At 32.3% G+C, this 19,234-nt stretch overlaps 1 protein-coding gene and 1 pseudogene across 1 annotated transcript; one reads left to right on the top strand and one right to left on the bottom strand.

Moving 5' to 3' along the window:
- Positions 1–1,490: 1,490 nt before the first annotated feature.
- On the bottom strand, positions 1,491–7,109 carry LOC114178520 (annotated as a pseudogene).
- Positions 7,110–15,406: 8,297 nt separating this feature from the next.
- On the top strand, positions 15,407–18,730 carry LOC114176969. Its single transcript, XM_028062171.1, has 9 exons — positions 15,407–15,793; positions 15,991–16,074; positions 16,169–16,273; positions 16,640–16,772; positions 16,886–17,048; positions 17,211–17,339; positions 17,732–17,926; positions 18,033–18,155; positions 18,240–18,730. The coding sequence occupies exons 1-9, from the start codon at positions 15,502–15,504 to the stop codon at positions 18,351–18,353; spliced, it is 1,338 nt and encodes a 445-aa protein (XP_027917972.1). The 5' UTR covers positions 15,407–15,501; the 3' UTR covers positions 18,354–18,730.
- Positions 18,731–19,234: the final 504 nt, after the last annotated feature.

A 19,234-nucleotide genomic window follows, 5' to 3' on the forward strand; every position in this document is an offset into this window, starting at 1 on the left:
TGATTGGAATCATTTTTTGGTTTGTTGGAGTTTAGATGAATGCGAAGTGTAACAGAAGGTTTGGAACTAGAATCATTTGGGTGCAATCAATCTCATCTTTTTGAATCATGGTGGAATCAGTTAGGACGATGATTTTAAAGTTGCAAGTGAAGCTAATCAGCTTGTAGATCATCTTGTGATCCTTTGGAATTTCTTCCCTGAGATATGTCTGCTTGTTTGTTTAGGCCATCTTCATCAGTGAAAATAAACTAGAAATGGTGAACTGATGTCACCTTGTTCCAATTTCGCACAAGTCTTGGTGTTGGAGACATGGGATTTAATATAGCCAAGAATAATAGTGGTGGTATATTAGGTGGCATATAGAAAGATGTTTGCACTCTACAATTAGCATAATGAACTCCTTTTATTTTGGTTTTTGTTTATTAGATGCGTGAATAAGAAAATGATAAAACGAGATGATAAAAATAAGTGAGAAAATATAATTGTATTTGAAAATGTCTTTGAAAGACAGAAAGGTTCTATTGTAGTTGTCTGACTGAGTGTGTGCTACTTTGTTGTATAAATGTTGTGGGAAGTTGAAACAAAATATTGGCCACGCTGATTTGTGATGACAAATAAAGATTAAGATAGTCTGAAAGAAGTGGAGATCAGAGTACAGATGAAGATATGATCTTTATTATTCTTAGAATATGGGTGATGGAACTAGTGGCATACTTTTTCTTTTATAAAACAGGTGGCAGATTCATTTTGAAAGAGTATCCTTTCAGCTAACTTGCTTAAATGTGCAAAAGACATGTCTTAATTTATCTTGTTTTTCCAAAATCCATCCTTTCTTAAAGCCGAAATTTCAGATCTCATGTATTTATTGATAGTTAGATGAACTTGCCTACATATGAAAATAAATTTGTTTATTGAATATTTACATTTTTAAACATAATAATAGATGTTATTTATTAAAATAATTTACTAAAATCATCTCATTAATAAATTTATTGTTTAGTGTTCAGGTTATCGATTAGTTTATTTTAAAAAAAAAGATAAATAATTAGTGTTTCAGATATTATTAAAATTTCTTATAACTTCATAGTTTGTGAGACAAAAAGAGAATCATCACTCGTTATTATTTTATTAAAATGTTTTTTTCTTTTCTAAAAAAAAGTTTAAACAAGCAATGAAGTTGTTAGAATGTTTAATAACAAGTGAATTAAGCGCATTGCACACATATAACTACACTTACGGGATAGACGTTGGGTTACATTTTCAAATGTACAAATATATTGCTACTCTACACCATTTTTATTTACACGAACCTCTTCTTTTAATATTTACTTAAATACACACTAAACAGTACTTACTTATCATATGGCCTTGAACTCATTCGAGACATAGCAAAACTCGTCGGAGAAGAACATGTTTGGAAAGAGCTGTTACACACAACCTAAAGAAACAATTGTAACATTTTGGAGTTTGAGGTAGAGACAACAATTATGTTCCCAAAATTAGCAACATGTACTTCTCATGATAAAAATAGCAGGGCATTCTACACAGACCGACCGCACTTAACCAACAGCTACAACTGATCAGTTATAATCAACATGAAACTTTGTACATTGGTTCCCACATGATTAAAAGGTTCAAAATTTGCGAGTACAATCTTAAATGTTTAAGAACCTATTGCTCACACGTCAAAGAATGAAACTGGATGTGACTAACAAAACAAAAAGGGGTCACAATTTTCTACTGTGACCAACAACACCGGATGAAGATTCAGGCATTTTAATGGCACTTTCATCCATATGAGCTCTGAAAAGAACATTACTCCAATTTGTAGATCTCTGAACAATCCTACTAGGAACAACGCGATCACTGTCTTCCCCACCAGAAGCCTCATATCCATCACTAGTTGAACTTGACACAGGGATTTCCTTCAGAGTTGCAGCAGCATCAGCGGCTGAAGGCCCTGCAACTTGTCTTGCTTTTTCAACACCCGAAGCGAACACCCCAAAAGGCCGAATATCAGGAGAGTCTAAACTGCTTTCAGGTGATGAAGGAACCATCCCCCCGCTAGGCTCGAAATCGCTTTACTTGTCTGAAATCCTCTGCGTCCTTCAAACGGTAGAGGGGCAAATCTAGATATGCCACTCAAACCTTTTTCGACATTATTGACAGAATCTTTTGTCAGAGATTCCATAGACATGTCGGCAAGAAGATGAACCCGCTTACCAGCTCGCTTCTTATTGTTCTCCATTCTGGGAAGCATTTTTCGGCCACTGCTACCAAAACTGCTTTCTGGTTCCTGTCTTGTTACAGGCTGCAGAACTTTGGACTTTCTTCTTGCTTCTGCAGCAGCCTTGGAAATTTCTTCTGCATTTAAGCGTGCCAATGCCCAAGGACTAATTTTTACTGTTCCGGGATTCTTTTTCTTTAACGGATCTTCTCTCACTGTCTTCTTTCCCAGTGAACTAACAGAACCTGTGTCTGGGGGCACCACATCAAACTACAACCGATGACACCCCAAAAAGAGAAGGAAAAAATGAAAACGTCAGCAAACGAAAGAAAGAACAGAAATGAAAATATTAGTAACAATCTAGAAACGACTAAATGATCAAGCTTAACAGTTCATAAATTTAGTTTTCCAGTTGGTGAAAGGTTAGTCCATGTTGTACATGATCTGCACAATATCAAAAACCATCCAAGAAGCTACTCTTGATATGTGTCATGTTTTCCATAACAATAAATTTTCTTTGGATATACACGAGATATGAAAACCATTCAAATGCAAGAGTCTTTTGCAGGGATGGTAATACCTAAAGGCATTTTAAGCAGAAAAGCATCCAAGCATAAGAAAACAGAAACAAGGAACATAGATATAAAGCAAGTCTAAATTGAAAAAATGTTACCTGATCTTCAAGTAAGAGGCGTGGCGGTGTGCACCACGCACCTCGGTGTAAATTAGTGAAGGAGCTTGCACTACTCAATCCAGTAAATGAGCTAACAGTTGACATTTGTGGACTTTGCTGACCTCCGTTACCTTGCTGCTCCTGATCCTGCTCCCTCATAGCTATGATGTAATCATACGTGCTGAGTCCCTGAATCACATAGCAAACTAACTATTAACACTTCAGATTGAGGAACATAGATTGATAATGTTTAGCAGTAAAACTAATATTGTCATTGTCTGAGAATTAAGACATAAACATGCATCTTCCACCGAGGAAAATGTTTTATCACCTACTAGGAACTAAAAGATGAGTCTTGTCAATTGTTGCATGTACAAGAAGTATGTAGGCTAAACCATCAACCACTACACATGGCCGGTTTAAACAGAAAAAGTTATGTGACAAAGGTTAAACGAACAATCAACATACCAAACAGCAGCCAAACTTACCTTTTTAATGAGGAGGATATGAAAGAAGAAAAGCTGAACAACTGGTAAGGTAGCAATCATTGCAAGAATGGTGCAGATGGACTGAAAATTTCACAAGTGAAAATAAGAATAGCTGCATCAGGAAATAGTCTCAAAGAATTTTATCAAATAAGTCAGTTTATCAGAAGAATATATAACCATTACGAGAGAAATATAGTAATCACATAAGAGGGAGAGGGAGAATGCTCACCACCACAAGAACAAAGGGAACCAAAGAGAAACTGGTTCCTAACTTGGAGGATATATCCACAGAAAATTGCTTCCTCTTGACAAAACAGAAGATAAGCACTAGTATCCCAGTCAACCATTGAAGAATAAACTGCAATCTCAATCCCAATGTGCAAAAATCATGTATAGACCTGTCATTAGTTAGTCAAAATGAAAATGACTAGGAAATACAAATCCATACTTGTGATGCTCTATAGGTTATGGCATGTTGCAAAAGTTATTAAGACAGGTTTGGGATGGTTCAAACAGAAATAGTTGACTCTTTATACGGAGACAAGGTAAAAAAGTTGAAAGATTTTTTTTGGCAATAGAGGTTGACTTCCAAACACTGATGATTCAATCAGAATTATATTTTCCAATTACGTAGGAGTGTTGATACAAAAGGTTGAAGATTTGGTGATTTTGATGTAGTTTGGTTGTTTGATCTCTGTGTTTTGAGTTGTAATTTTCGTGTTTAATCTTGTGTAAATGTTTCTTTTGCCTTTGATCAGGCATAGATTGTGAAAGAAAAATTTCATTCTGAGCTGTCTTGTTAAAGGTTAAATGCAGAAAAAAGTGTTAAACGGATTAGAAACAATTTTAATCTATTATAATGTTCTTCAAGTTGCTGGAAGTACAAAGAAGAATAATTTAATTGATTAAAATCACGATTTAATTGGTTAACACTCTTTTTCAATCAATTAAAACAAACTTTCATCCATTAAAATCACTTTAAGATCCTCTTTTAGTGATTTTAATGGATTAAGATGGACAATATTGCTTACCAAGAGCATAGCAGCAACCATGAGCGCAAAAAATTGGCAGTAGTTTTTCTTCCCTATACAGTTGTTAAGCCACTGCAAACCAAGGTAGCAACAGTCCTTCAGAACATAACTCGAGTGATAACTAAAGAAATAGTAAGATATATACTCATACTCGGCAATGATGATCAAAGTGATCTACACACTTGTCACAAACTCTACAGTGCTTGCTGTACTTGAAAACCTACATCAATGTTATTCTTCAGTGACATACCATCTAAGAATTGCAGAGTAAGCATGATTTTGTAACAGAAGGTAATTATGAAGTTCTCCATGCACAAATGTCAAGGCATTCTTTCACCCCCACATGTCATATTAAGGAATAAAGTCCAACAGTAATTTTAAAGGGATAACACATTTCTAGTTCAAAAATCTTCTACGCACCTCAACTTCACACAAACTGCAATAGAACATACCATCTTCACTTATTTGTTTGTCTGAAGATTTCTCGGTTAAACTTGAGCAGCTGCAGATATAAGCACAAGGAGAAGAAACCAAGAATACACAGGATGAACATGATGATGTACTCTTCTCCGCTGAATTCGAAGCATTTTTTGAAACCCCTTTTGTTCCCAATCCCTCCTTTTCCACATAATTAACTCCAGCTGTTGATGTATATGCTTCATGCATTGACGAAGTTGATTCTTCACCTAATTTAGAATTCTTAACTTCAGCAAGCTTTTTACTTTCTGGGATTTTGAGATACTTTTTCGACTTAAAAACCCCTGGATCTGCTGGATCTGATGCTGCACACCAAATGTACAGTCCAAAGACACTAGTAATCTGGCAAGAGAGGAAATATCACCATACTATGATGTCTTTCATAGGGAAATCACATAGTAAATAGCTCACAAATGGGGTGAACATAAGAGAATATAGAATGCATATCTGCATACATAGATAGTTCTAAAACTTGATAATATTGTGCTCTGGAGAATTGTTTGTGAGTACATAAAACTAAAGTATTGAATAGTGTATGGAGTTTTCTGTTGTTCCACTACGGTGTCTCGTTTTGACATAGGATTTAGTTGACATAAACGAAGATCTACACAAGGCAATTATCAGCAAAATAACTGCAGATATATAGGTAAGGATTTCACTCACTCTTAAAGTGTAAGTTTTTTATACTTCAACACCTATAACTTTCTATTAAACACACAATTCTCATAACAATAGAATTATTATATGATATCATCATGCAGTTCATATTTTTAGGTGAATAGAACACATGTATGTGTGTGATCTTATAATTAGAATTTACTTATATGTTGAAAAGCATGCCCTATGTTAAAATAAAATCTCTACTCACTAAATTATGAAATTTCAAACTAGCTTCGATCATGTTTTAGGAGCAAGAAAATAGAACCACAAATATAGTTCTAAGAGGAAATTTAAGAAAAAAGAAAAGTGTCACTGTTTTGGTCCCTGTCAACATTACCCCTTATATATATATATATATATATATATATATATATATATCCCATCTAAGACAGTCTCATGGTCCTTACACATGTAGCATATTTTAATATGCCCCCTTGCAACTAGGGATCAAATTAATAATATATTAAATATCAATTAAGAATATGTGGCACATATAGGGAGAAAAACCAAAACAAAAATATATTACACGTAGGGGTCAAATGAAGAATGAGTAAGAAGTGATTCAAATACAAATCACTTCAGGTTAAACAAAGTTTAACTTAATAAATAATCCAAAGAATTAAAAAAAAAAATCCTTGAAATGTAGTTCACAGATGTCTCGTGATGGCTATTTGTCATAACTCCGCGTGTTCTTAAAATGGATGTGAAAAATGTACAAGGGAAATAGACTTATCATGTAGAGAGACTGCTCCATAGAACCCTTCACTGAACTATACACGACAATCTTAACAGAGAGGAAGATCATATAATAAAAAGCAACCAGAAAACTTGAATAGAATTCAGATTTACAAAAGAAACCAGACACAAGAATCCGAGAGAAAAGAAAAGTCACAGATCTCACTCGTTTCACAAACCAACTTAGAAAGCAGAAAATGAGAATATTATATATCAAAAAAGGCAGAGATATAGGAAGATGAGTTACCAGCGGTGAGTAAAGGCCAATAACAATATACTGATACGTCTTATTTCCAACAAAAGGAGCGAAGAACACGTAGAAGGCAAAGCCCAGAGATAAAAACACAGCACAAGCCACCACCTTCAGAAATATTTTCCACGATGAATAACAAAGAGAAAAACTTTGTAGAAAAGGAATCAAATTTCGCAAGTACCTGAAGAGGGTGGTAAGGTAACTGCCATCCATGTTTCCTCATAGTTGTTTACTTTGAAGTTGAACTCAAAACTTCTGAGTAGGAAGAACTGAAAGATCAAAAAGAACAACACAGAACACAGAGAACACTAGAAGAAGAAGAACAACAACAAGGGACAGTTATTTTTGTTTTTGTGCCAACTTTTTCACGTTTTTTAAGGAAGAAAGGAATGAAAAATGAGAGAGTTTTTATGAAGGACAAAGAAAAGGAGGTTGAAGCGAATGGAAAGAGATGTGAATGAGAGAGAGAATTGAATGAGGATAATGGTGGTGGGTGTGAAGTGTGTCCAGAGGAAGCTTTTTCTTTTGTCTTTGTCTGGTTTCAAAGAATGTTTTAGTGAGGAAAAACTGGACTAAAGGTATGGTCTTGTTTGGATTTTGGTGTGTGGTTTGTTTATTGGTTGCAAAAAGCTCTTTTACAGCTCAGCGAGTTAGAACAAAGTTAGGTGTTCTAAGTTAAAATAAAAATTAAATTATTTTCTTCTGGCTCTTTGTAGATAAAATTTATTTCCTTTAAAATCTTAGTGTTATGATCTCTAATTATACAAATATTTTGGTTAGAGAAACTTTTTACTTGATGTGATTATGAAAATACTTTACCCACCCTTTTTACTTTTTGCTTTTTGGTTTCTGGCGCTACCTGCCACCACCACTGCTGCTAACTGCGTTTATCTTTTTGAATTGGCAAAATCATGTCTCACAGGGCACTAAGAAAATCTCCTTAATAAACGTTTAAGATTTTATTTTATTTTATTTTAATTCGTTCTCATCATATATAACCTATATATTAGTGAAAATTCATGCAGCCCCACGTATATGTATCATTTTTTTATTTTATAATAATGAAAAATAAAAATTAAATTTTTAATTCATTAAAATAAAAAAAATATTACTAAGCATATAAAAAATATATTTTCAAAAGTGGTTCCAAAATTTAAAAAGTAAAAATTCTTATTGATAAAAATATAATATATGCATAAAAAAAAGTTATGAAAAATAATCATATATATGTAATATAGTTATTAAATAGTTACGAATATATATATATATATATATATATATATATATATATATATATTATTTTCATAAATTAATTGTCATAAATGAATATTTTGTTTTTTCTTCAGAATTATGATTTGATGCAATATTCAATTCTTGAATTTAAAACTATGACTATATGACAGTAGGGTGCTTTATTTAAGACTTTTCGTAAGACTTAAATATTAAGTTTATAAGACCTAAAATACTAAATCTAAAGACGTAAATATTCGATTTGACAGTAGTTAAGTTTCATACTTTTTGCAACAAACTTTTTCGTATATACCTCATCATTTAGCTATGAAATTTGTACCAAAATCCATTAAAGTAATAAAGTAACTTTTAAAATCATATATTAATTAATTTAGATCTTCAAATCGTAATGTATATCCACAACAATGATTAAGACAAATAAATAAAATCATATACTAAAAAAAGTTCCATATTAATTTTCGAAAATTTATTAAGTAATTTCTCGTTAACAATTTTTGTTATAAATTAATTATTAAATTGTTAGAAAATGTTTTGTAGATAAATTCATATATATATATATATATATATATATATATATATATATAATTTTTGTTATTTTAGAGTTAATTTGTCTTTAATCTTTTACTAAATAAAGTGAGAAAGCTTAGAATTTATAATAGTTTGTATAACTTTGTTCTCGCTAATATGTAACTAATTTATCGTAATTTTATTTTTGATAATCTGTAGTTAATTTGTCACAATTGTGCTCTCGTTAATTCGTAGCTAATTAGTCACAATTTTGTTCTCGCTAATTTGTAGTTAATTTATTTCAACTTGGTTCTGGCTAATTCATGGCTAATATTTGTTGCATTTTTTTTTGTTAATCAATAACTAATTTGTCGCAATTCAGTTCTTGTTAATTTATAACTAATTTGTCGCAATTCTATTAATCCCTCACAAATATTATTTTGTTAATTGCAATTACTTCATAGTTATTCACTCTCCATGATAGATCAAGTCCATAAACTTGTGCCCATAAGGAAAACGGAAATAGAAAATAAATTATTCACAAGAGTGTCTAAACAACTCTAATATTTGGAATACATATTGAAAAAGGAAAGTAGACAATCAATCTTGCAATGATCAAAGTATATCATGATTTTAGGACACAAGTGCATTAGAATATATCAACAAAAAGTAATGTATCAACACAAAAAATAGAAATAAAGTTTTGGATTCATTGAGACACATCTTCATTCTTGTTTCCTTAAAGTAGACAATAATTTTCTCTTAAGAGACTATATTTGTTGTTGCATAACTGCTTGCATTTTTGTTTGTGCTTGCATTAATGCTTGCATATCAGTCTATGTTTGCAATTGTGATTTTACTTGCTCTTGCAAATTAGATATTTGTATAGCTAATGTAGTGATTTCTTCATTTGTTTGATTTGGATTTTGGGAAGAGGGACCTTCAGATGAAACATGTGAAATAATCCTAATATCCAAACTGTGACCAATGCCATAGACTCTACCTTTGCTATTTTCCCCACCTATTTTTATCCAATGCCATATATTCATACACATGCTTGGAAGAAGATTGTAAGGTGCTAAAAAACCCGGCCAACATGACTATGAGCTACTTGAATTACAAAATGGATTATAACCATATATGCAAAAGTCCAAGCCTAACATTTTGTGGATCCAAAGCAAATGTAGGATGAGTTACTTTAAATTTTTTCCAATACTTTGCATCAACTAGATGCGACATCATTAATTTATGTTGACGTACTCCATCTGCATGGCATCGCATATATTTTGAAGTATCAACACACATAAAGAGGTGTTGAAGTCTTGGAATAATGGGGAAATATCTTAACACCGAGTAAGACACATCCTTGTTTTTTGTTGTAGTCTTGGGTTAAACTCGTGGTTCTTTACACACCAAACAAACATTTTTGTCACTATTTTCTTTGTAATGTAGCATACAATGATTAGGACAGGTATTTATCTTTTCATACTAAATCCCAATTCATTCACCATTCTCTTTTCCCTATACAAATTTTCAGGCAACCTTTCTAATCTAGAAGCATGCTTTTGATCATAGAAATCATTTGATCATAACAACTAACATTCATGTTAAACATTGTCTTCAAGTTTAAGAGTTTTGTTATTGTTGTTGTATGCTTCTTACAACCATCCCATGAAGGTTCATCAACATTCTTTAATAATTTAAAATTTTCTTAGCAGATGAATTTAGATCATTTCCCACCTCTTGCATATTTGGATTTCGTCTAACATAAAGGGCATTCATAACCAAATCATGATATGGATTTGTATTCGCTTTAACATGGTCTTTTCAATATTTAAAATGTCTTTCAAATGTGATACTTAAATTTTTTTGAATATACTACAAAATATAATCAAACAGATTGAAAAAAAAACTAAAATAGAGACCAATTTAATTCCCAAATTATATTTTACTGGATGTAAATTTTGTATTCACAATTTTACACCTATGAAATATCAACAGAGTGGTATTAGAGTTGTAAATCACAGTAACAATGAAAAAATATTGAAAATCATAGTTAATTTGACATGACAAAATATTTAAAGAAAAAAATACTAGTGAATGACTTAAAGAGATCCATTAACGGTAGAATTATGTATGAGAATAAGTTATATTATACATTATCTAAAAAAATATTTTTAATTTCTAATTCATATGTTTATCTACAAATTAGTGTTATTAAGTTTCCCAGCTTTCTGTCACAACAAGGCAGAGGCGAATTAGTTTTTTCATGGCGGCCTATGATGGCCACTTTTGGCATGGTAGGTGGCGATGATGTAGCAGTTGTGGTGAAAAAATTGAACTCAAAAACAAAAACCATGATCGTGAACAGAAGAGAAGAGAAAAATTGTCAAGAATGGTAGCGACGACATTGTGGGAGGAAGAAGATAACTTGAAACCCTAAATTGATACTTCTTCCAATGTTTAACAAATTTGGCCTGGCCCATTAAAATATTTCTTTAAACAAACTTGTGCAAATTTCTCACCATTCACTCTCATTCTTTTATCCTATTTTATTATTTCACCTAAGTTACTGCAACCATAGTAGTAAAACTTTTTACTTGAAAATTTTCTTACTTTTCTTTAACCCAAAATAGCAAAGCACGTTATTCTTTCACCACGGTACTGCAGTTAATGCCAACCACTACTGCCACTAGCTACCATCGCCAACAGCTGCCACCGGCTACCATCGCCAACAGCTGCCACCGGCTACCATCGCCATTGGTCATTGCCAAGTATGTTTTTTTTTTCTACTTCTCTACTTTCACTATAATTATTTTCCAAAAAATATACCTATTTTCCGGCAACAATAATGGCCAATGATCATGATACTTCAAGAATATCTCATAGAAGTGACCTGAGTTGGAAACACTGCCATTTAATGGATGAATCAAATTTAAATACAACTGTTTGCAATTATTGTGGGAAAGTTATGAAAGGAGGATTTACTAGAGAAAAAGAACATCTAATGGCAAAGAAGGGCAATGTCACTGCTTGCGCCAAGACTCTGAAAAATGTGAGAGAACAACTTTGAAAATTATATAGGGAAAGAACATACAACTCCTTCGTCAATCTTGGATATAGTGTAGCCAATGATAACCATGAGAGTGAAGATGAAGTTGAAATTTCCACGGCTAGCAATGATAAAAGGGAGAAATGGTGGTGGAAGAAAAGAACCAATTGATATGTTTTATAGAAATCCAATTGCTACAATATATAAGAGAAAAAAGGAAAAACTAAGGCAAACTAACATCAAAGAGGCATGTGACAGGAATTTAAAGACCTTGGTTCATCAATATATTGCTTGATTTTGGTACCAAGCAGGCTTGTCATTCAACCTTGTGAGGTTGAAAAGTTTTCAAGATATGATTGATGCCATAGGTGCTTATGGACCCAATTTACCCACTCCTAGTTATCATGAAATCAGCGTTCCACTTCTCAACAAGGAAGGTGAGTACATTGAGAAGTTGTTGCAAGATCATAAATTGTAATGGAGCAAACATGGTTGTTCTATTATGTCATATGCATGGACTAACTAAAAGCAACAATGTTTGATTAACTTTTTGGTGAGCTCCCCTACAGGAACAATGTTTGTCAAGTCCATTGATGATTCAAACTTTGTGAAGACAGGAGAAAAACTATTCGAGATGCTTGATTCCTTTGTGGAAGAAATTGGAGAAGAAAATGTTGTTCAAGTTATAACAGATAATGAATTATTTATTGGCTGGTAAGTTTTAGAAGAGAAAATAACCCATCTCTATAAGACTCCTTGTGTTGCCCATTGCATAGATTTGATGCTTGAGGACATTGGAAAATTTCCTTTGATAAAGAAGACAATTCAAAGAGGAGTTAGTCTTGTTGGCATTATCTATAGCCATTCTAGTACCTTGAGTTTGTTAAGACAATTTACAAATAAGTGGGAATTACTAAGACATGTTGTTACACAATTTTCTACCTCTTATTTATCATTACAAAATGTTGCATCAAGAGAAGGGAAATTTGAGAAAGATGTTCATTTTTGATGAATGGAACAATAACAAGCTATCTAAGGAAGTCAAGGGGAAGAAGGCTATACAATTTTTTCTTATGTCTTCAATTTGGAATCAAGTAGTATTTACTTTCAAAGTCATGACTCCTCTTATTCATGTGCTTCGTCTAGTGGATGGGGAAAGAAAAACAGCTGTAGGTTATATATATATATATATATATATATACATATATACATACATATATACATACATATACACACATATATATATATGTATGTATGTATATGTGTATGTATGTATACATATATATATATATATATATATATATATATATGTATACATACATACACATATACATACATACATATATATATATGTGTGTATATGTATGTATGTATACATAATTATATATATATATATATATGTATATATATATATATGATTATGTACATACATATACATATATATATATATATATATATAATTATGTATACATACATACATATACATACATATATATATATATAATTATGTATACATACATACATACATATATATATATATATATATATATATATAAAGAGTTGGAGAAAGCCAAGAAATAATAATGAAGTCATTCAAGAGCGATGAAAGTAAATACAATTTTACAATCATTGATAACTGATGGACATGTTAACTTCATCGTCCCTTATATGCTGTTGGTCACTTTTTGAACCCAAAGTTCTTTTATTCCAACCCAGATATGGAATATTATTTGGAAGTTACAAATGGATTATATGATTGCAGCAAGAGGTTGGTGCCAAGTAAAGATGTGCAACAAAAAATTTAATTGAGTTGTCTCTTTATAAGAGTGCAAATGGGCTCTTTGGTGATGATTTTTCCAAAGAATCAAGGAAGACCACAACCCTAGGTTAGACACTTAAACACTTTTTAAATTGTGCTAAGATATAATGCTTACATTCTAAGTTAATTTTATGACTATGTAACTCAATGGTGGAAGAATTATAGGCATGCAACTCCCAATTTACAAAAGCTAGCAATCAAGATTTTAAGTTTGACATGTAGTTCATCGGGATGTGAGTGAAATTGGAGTGTTTTTTAGCAAGTAATGAGACATTAATCATTTCATTATTATTATTATTATTATCATATTTGTAAAGTGTAGAAAGAAATTAATTCACATATTACTTATTCATAATGAAAAGATTCATTCAAAGAAAAGGAATAGGCTGGATCACAAAAGATTGCATGATTTGGTTTACATAAAGTATAATCAACAACTTGCTCAAAAGATACGATATTAGGGATGAAATAGACCCTATTCTATTGAATGACATTAATGAATATAATGAGTGGTTAATGGGAGAAGTTGATGATGATAACGATAATGAAGAAGGGGTAATTAGTTGATTTTTTATGATGATCCCACTCTTAATCGGGAACCTGTTATGAAGCTTCAGGTATCGAAAAACCAGTAGTTTATACACGGAGATAAGAAACTAATAAAAGAAAGCAACCATCAAGTAGTGATATTGTAATTGGATTTTCCCATGTTTCTAAGAAAGGTCCAAGTGCAACTCTAACTCGAACACAAACCAAGAAGGTTAATGAGAAGACTCAAATTCAAGTTCAAAATGAATTGTGTGATAACTTTAATTCCGAGTTTGAAAGATTACTTAACTTTGACAAGAGTCTCTCAGAAGGGGAAGATGAAGAAAGATATGCACCATTTGAGGATAACATTGAAGACAATTATATTGTAATTAAAGAAGAATCTGATGATTAGAAAGAAACTTAATACATTTATTTTATGATTTATTGATATTTTATATTTTGAACTTTAAATTTATGGTGTTTTCATATGATGTTATTAATTGAATTTTTAGACATATTATCATTACTTTTTCATTAAAAATTATGTGACGGCATTATTACTTTTTACCAAAATATTTTTGTCATAACCTATTAAGATTTTCATTATAACTTTATAAAGATTTTTTTATCATCAATATTTTTCCTTATCCGATATCAATAATAATAGTGGTCCAAATGCATTATTAATCCCACTTTGTTTATTTTTATGGAAGTAATTGAAATTTGTTAAATTATTCGGTCTAACTTTTACCTAGAGAAAAAAAATCATTATATAAGAAATAATACTCGCAAAAAATTAATGTTTCTATTCTCTCTATATGGTAAAGACTTTGGATGTAGAGCTTTGATTGATCCATAAACTTTTCATTCTCAGTTTATGGTTTTTATTTTATTTTAATTTTATTTATCTAATTTAGATGAAATGAAGAGATTTAGAAGGAGAGGAATAAAGACTACAAACATTTCAGGATCCGAAAACAAAGGAACTATGTGGGTATGAGTTCTGAAATTTTATTTTTGTCTCTTTATTTTGGGAATCTCTTTGTTTCGCTTTTGTTTGTGTTTTGGTTCCTTCCTTCTGATTCTGAGACAGGAGAAGGAAGAACTGCCGAGGAATCCAAGTTCCTCGCAGGAACGGCGATTCCTCTTTCGTGCTTTTTAAACTTTCTCCCTCTCAGGTTTCCTTTTTATCTCTCTATCTCACATTTTTTTTATGAATCACAAATAACGATCATGACCCTTCTCTGTTACGTTCTCTGTGTTTCTGTTTCAACCCTGTGATCCTACTCAATTCCTTCATGCATGCATGCCTTCCCAGTGCAATCTTTCTATTATTTTCGCCTTATATTTTCAATGATAGCTAAGTGGCGTGAAATTATTTTAGAGAAAACACATTGAATAAAAAAGTCTGAAGGAATCAAACTGGGCTGAGTAATAGCACGCACAATGAAGTTTGGTCTAAAATTGTTGACACTGATTAACTCTGGATTTTTGTTTTCTCTCCTTCAGGAACTTATTAATGAATAGTATATTTTCAACTCTATATTCATTCTTCAGGTTTTATCAAAAGAAGGTGATCACTGTTTTACCATGGATCGAGGTCCATGTCAAATATAGAAGTAGGTGCATTATATATATATATATATATATATATATATATATATATATATATATATATATATATATCTAGCAGATTAGGGGTGAGAAACGATCTATTTGTGCATCGTCCATCCAGTTCATGCACTAATAAATTCATCGATCTATCACTGGGCCTGAATTCATTATAAGTTGACAACAATGATTGGGGGATTTGTACAAAGAGTCATCGGAGGCTGTGCCTCCAATCCAAACAGGAAGAGGAACAATATCCATAAAAGAGAAAAGAAACATTTTAGGAAACGCAAGGGAAATGTTTCCACTTCACCCGCTGCCTTGCCTGTGAGAAGGCCTAGCAATGCTGGAAGCCGTGTGGGAGACTTTCCTTTTTCTGACTCTATGGACTTTGAGAAGGGTGCTCCAGCCACTTGCCTCAAATCTGATGTTTCTAACAAAAACTTTTATCAAAGTCATAGCAAAAAACATCTCAATGGTATGTTTTTTCTCTCCCTCCCTCCCTCCTTGGAATGAAAGCAGTTAAGAGATATGAGACTTGTAGTATATTGTTTTGGTGCGATTTATGATTCTATTTTGCTCTTGGAGAAGTTTTGAAGATGTTCTGATGGAATTGGATTTGTGTGGTGGACATAGATTACTTTGATAGTAATGATGATCTATTATATTTTGCAGGAAAAAACAATGAGGATGCCTGGTTTGATTCAGTTAGCATTATAGAGTCTGAATCCGATGACGATTTCATTAGTGTACTCGGAGGTGATGCATTTATATCATGAATTTGTCACTAATTTATCATTGTTACTTTGTTATGCTCATGAAATTTCTCTTTTTCTTTCTTTGTGGCCAACAGATTGTTTTCCCTTTGTTAGTAATGCTTTGGGAAGTGCCCCGAACGCTCAGCTTGAAGATGAATCATACTTTGCAGATTCAGGATGTAATGAAAGCTCCATTAAAGGTAGTAACAATAAGAATGCATTCTGTGTATGTACAAAGAAAACAGCAACAGGCAGATTCCATGCTTTCTGTGAATAAGAAATCCTTTGATGAAACTTTTAGTGGTTGTCGGGAATATTTCACTATTCAGATCTTTATTTCTTGAAAATCTTAAAACATATAATAATTATTGTCTTAAAGCTTTGGAGCTTTCCTTGTTCAACCATGACAATGTAATCTGTATTTAATTCAACTGAACAATTGTCTTTTCTTAGCTATTATTTGGTCTGGTCAAAGCACTAAAATATTAAAAAAATATGATGATATAAGCTATCTATGTATCTAGACCTAGAGGACTTATAATAACAATAAATGAGTGAATGGGCAGGTGCATCCGAGAGATTGTATCGTCCAAGAGCTGGGCTTCAGATTCTACATACAGCTCAAGAGAAGCCATGCCCTGGTTCCTGGTCCGTGGTTTCACCTTCAGTTTTCAGCCTCCGTGGAGAGAATTATTTCAGGCATGTCAGCAAATTTTATCGGTCAATCTTTTTTTTATGTTATGCAATCTATATCCATTAATCATTTGATTTCCTTTTGGTTTAGCTTGATACTGTTAACTTCTTTTATACAGAGATAAGCAGAAGTGTCCTGCTCCAGGTTTTAGCCCTTATGAACCAATAGGTGTTGATTTATTTGCCTGTCCCCGGAAGATAAATCACATTGCTAAGCATCTTGATCTTCCGCCTCTAAAAGAACATGAGAACGTGCCTTCCCTTCTAATTGTTAATATACAGGTTCACTCTCCATCTCAAACCACATATTGCTCCTTCTGAACTCAATCAACTGATAACTTCACCTTAACTAGGTTTTGTGGATATTGACACATTGTGTTTCTGTTTGAACAACGTACAAGAATGCTACATAGCTCAATTATGTTCCTTTTCTTTTTGTCTCAGTTGCCAACATATCCTGCTAGAGTGTTCCTTGGTGATGCTGATGGCGAAGGCTTGAGCCTTGTATTATATTTTAAATTGTCTGAGAATTTTGATACAGATACTTCTCCACACTTTCAGGAGAGCATCAAGGTATTTATTTCTTCTCGTTAATAATTGCATCTTTTGAATCCCAAATCTGTATGCTTACAGTAATTTTCCTCTAAAAGGAATTTTCAAGTAAAAAAAATCTTTAACCGTTCACAGCTTTCTTAATTTGCTTCCTGGACTATAGAATTTCAACATTTCATTGGATTGTATCATATTAAATAGTTCTTTCCCTACCATCAAATGATCCCTGATTTAGAGTATTAGACTTTGTTTCCAGTGGTTGATTACCCTCATGATATATAACCCAGTTATCAACGTTCTATAAATTCTTGGTTTTAGTAGTAGTAGTATAGAATGTCTACATAGTTTTGCTGCAGCGGCTCCCACTTGGCTACTTTACTTTTTTCAGTTTGTTAACAGTATTGTTTTCACAGAGACTAATAGATGAAGAGATGGAAAAGGTGAAAGGCTTTGCAAAGGAAAACTTGGTTCCCTTTGGTGAAAGGCTAAAAATTTTGGCTGGGGTAGTTAATCCAGAGGACCTTGAGCTAAATTCTGCAGAGAAAAAGCTTATTCATTCCTACAATGGAAAGCCAGTGCTTTCACGCCCTCAACATAGTTTCTTTAAGGTTACACAAATTTTTGTCTTTAAATTTAATTATCATGCAATACAATAAACCTTTATGTCCTTGTATTTCAGCTGTTAAATTATGTGTCTTCAATTCTTCATTGCAGGGACATAACTACTTTGAGATTGACTTGGATATACATCGCTTTAGCTTTATATCAAGGAAAGCACTTGATTCACTTCGAGACCGTACAAAAAATGTTGTACTTAATTTAGGCTTAACTATCCAGGTATAATATGGTCTTAACTGTTCACTCTCTTAGACAGATAAAAGACTCAGTTCTTTGATTCATCAGTTATTGTATGAATGACAGGCACAGAAGCAGGAGGAACTGCCAGAGCAAGTCTTATGCTGCTTACGGCTGAATAAAATTGATTTTGTTAACCATGGTCAAATTCCTACCATTGTAGCTCTTGATGATAACTAATTCATGTAGGCATCAGGTGGCAAATTGGGGTAAGATCCTCATGATCATCAAAGGGGGAAAAGAAAAGACAAGACTGAGTGCTGTTTTGTAAGAATTGGGTGCTGAATCTACTTAACAATGGAGGCAAAAGAAGAGAATCTGTGCTTTCTCTCACATGCAAGATTTTTGTTTTCTTTTAGTGTATTCAAGTCCTGAATCTATGTCTTTCTTGCACCTTTGATATCCCATAGATCATAGATTCTAAGGATTGTTCATGGTGATGCTCAAAATGAGGCTCCCCGAGGACATGCAAATTTGTGGTTGCCAGAGGAGGAGTTGCTGAATAGAAAGCATTGATTCTTTATCAGTTGTGTGATTTATCGAAATTGTTTTCTTCACCCTTTAGCATGATCACATCGTAGATGTAGACTGGGGGAAAAAATTAAGGGCTTTGCCATATCTATGGAAATGTCTGAGTAAGAGAATGTTTCGATAAGTATATCTGGAAACACTTCGACAAAATAAAATCAGATGTTTTTCGTAAGTTGAAATTAGTTCATATTTTATTATAATTTTTCTTACTTAGGTTGTTTAATTTTATTTTTAATTTACAAATAAATTTATCTGACAACTGGGGATCTTTTTGCATAAGCGATGTAAAAGTATTACATTTGTTAAAATCAATATAGAAAATAATTTTTTTTAAATAGTTTGTATTTGATTAAACTATGTACTATATCATAAATCTACCAAAGAAAGTACAGATCTTGTAATATTTATATAATGGGAGTAAAAGAAAATATTCTCTTTCACACATTCTTTTACTTGTATCTATATCATCCCTTATACATAAAAGACACATAGTAGTTAATAATATAAACAACACACATGCCAAAGTAAAT

The sequence above is a fragment of the Vigna unguiculata genome, chromosome 3 (assembly GCF_004118075.2).
Source record: "Vigna unguiculata cultivar IT97K-499-35 chromosome 3, ASM411807v1, whole genome shotgun sequence".
Taxonomy (NCBI): domain Eukaryota; kingdom Viridiplantae; phylum Streptophyta; class Magnoliopsida; order Fabales; family Fabaceae; genus Vigna; species Vigna unguiculata.

Bases quoted from the DNA above. Each gene is read 5' to 3' on its own strand.
- LOC114176969 (XM_028062171.1), top strand. From the start codon at position 15,502: ATGATTGGGGGATTTGTACAAAGAGTCATCGGAGGCTGTGCCTCCAAT. The intron at 16,075-16,168 runs GTGATGCATTTA...TGTGGCCAACAG, and splicing joins TTTCATTAGTGTACTCGGAG to ATTGTTTTCCCTTTGTTAGT. The intron at 16,773-16,885 runs GCATGTCAGCAA...TCTTTTATACAG, and splicing joins CGTGGAGAGAATTATTTCAG to AGATAAGCAGAAGTGTCCTG.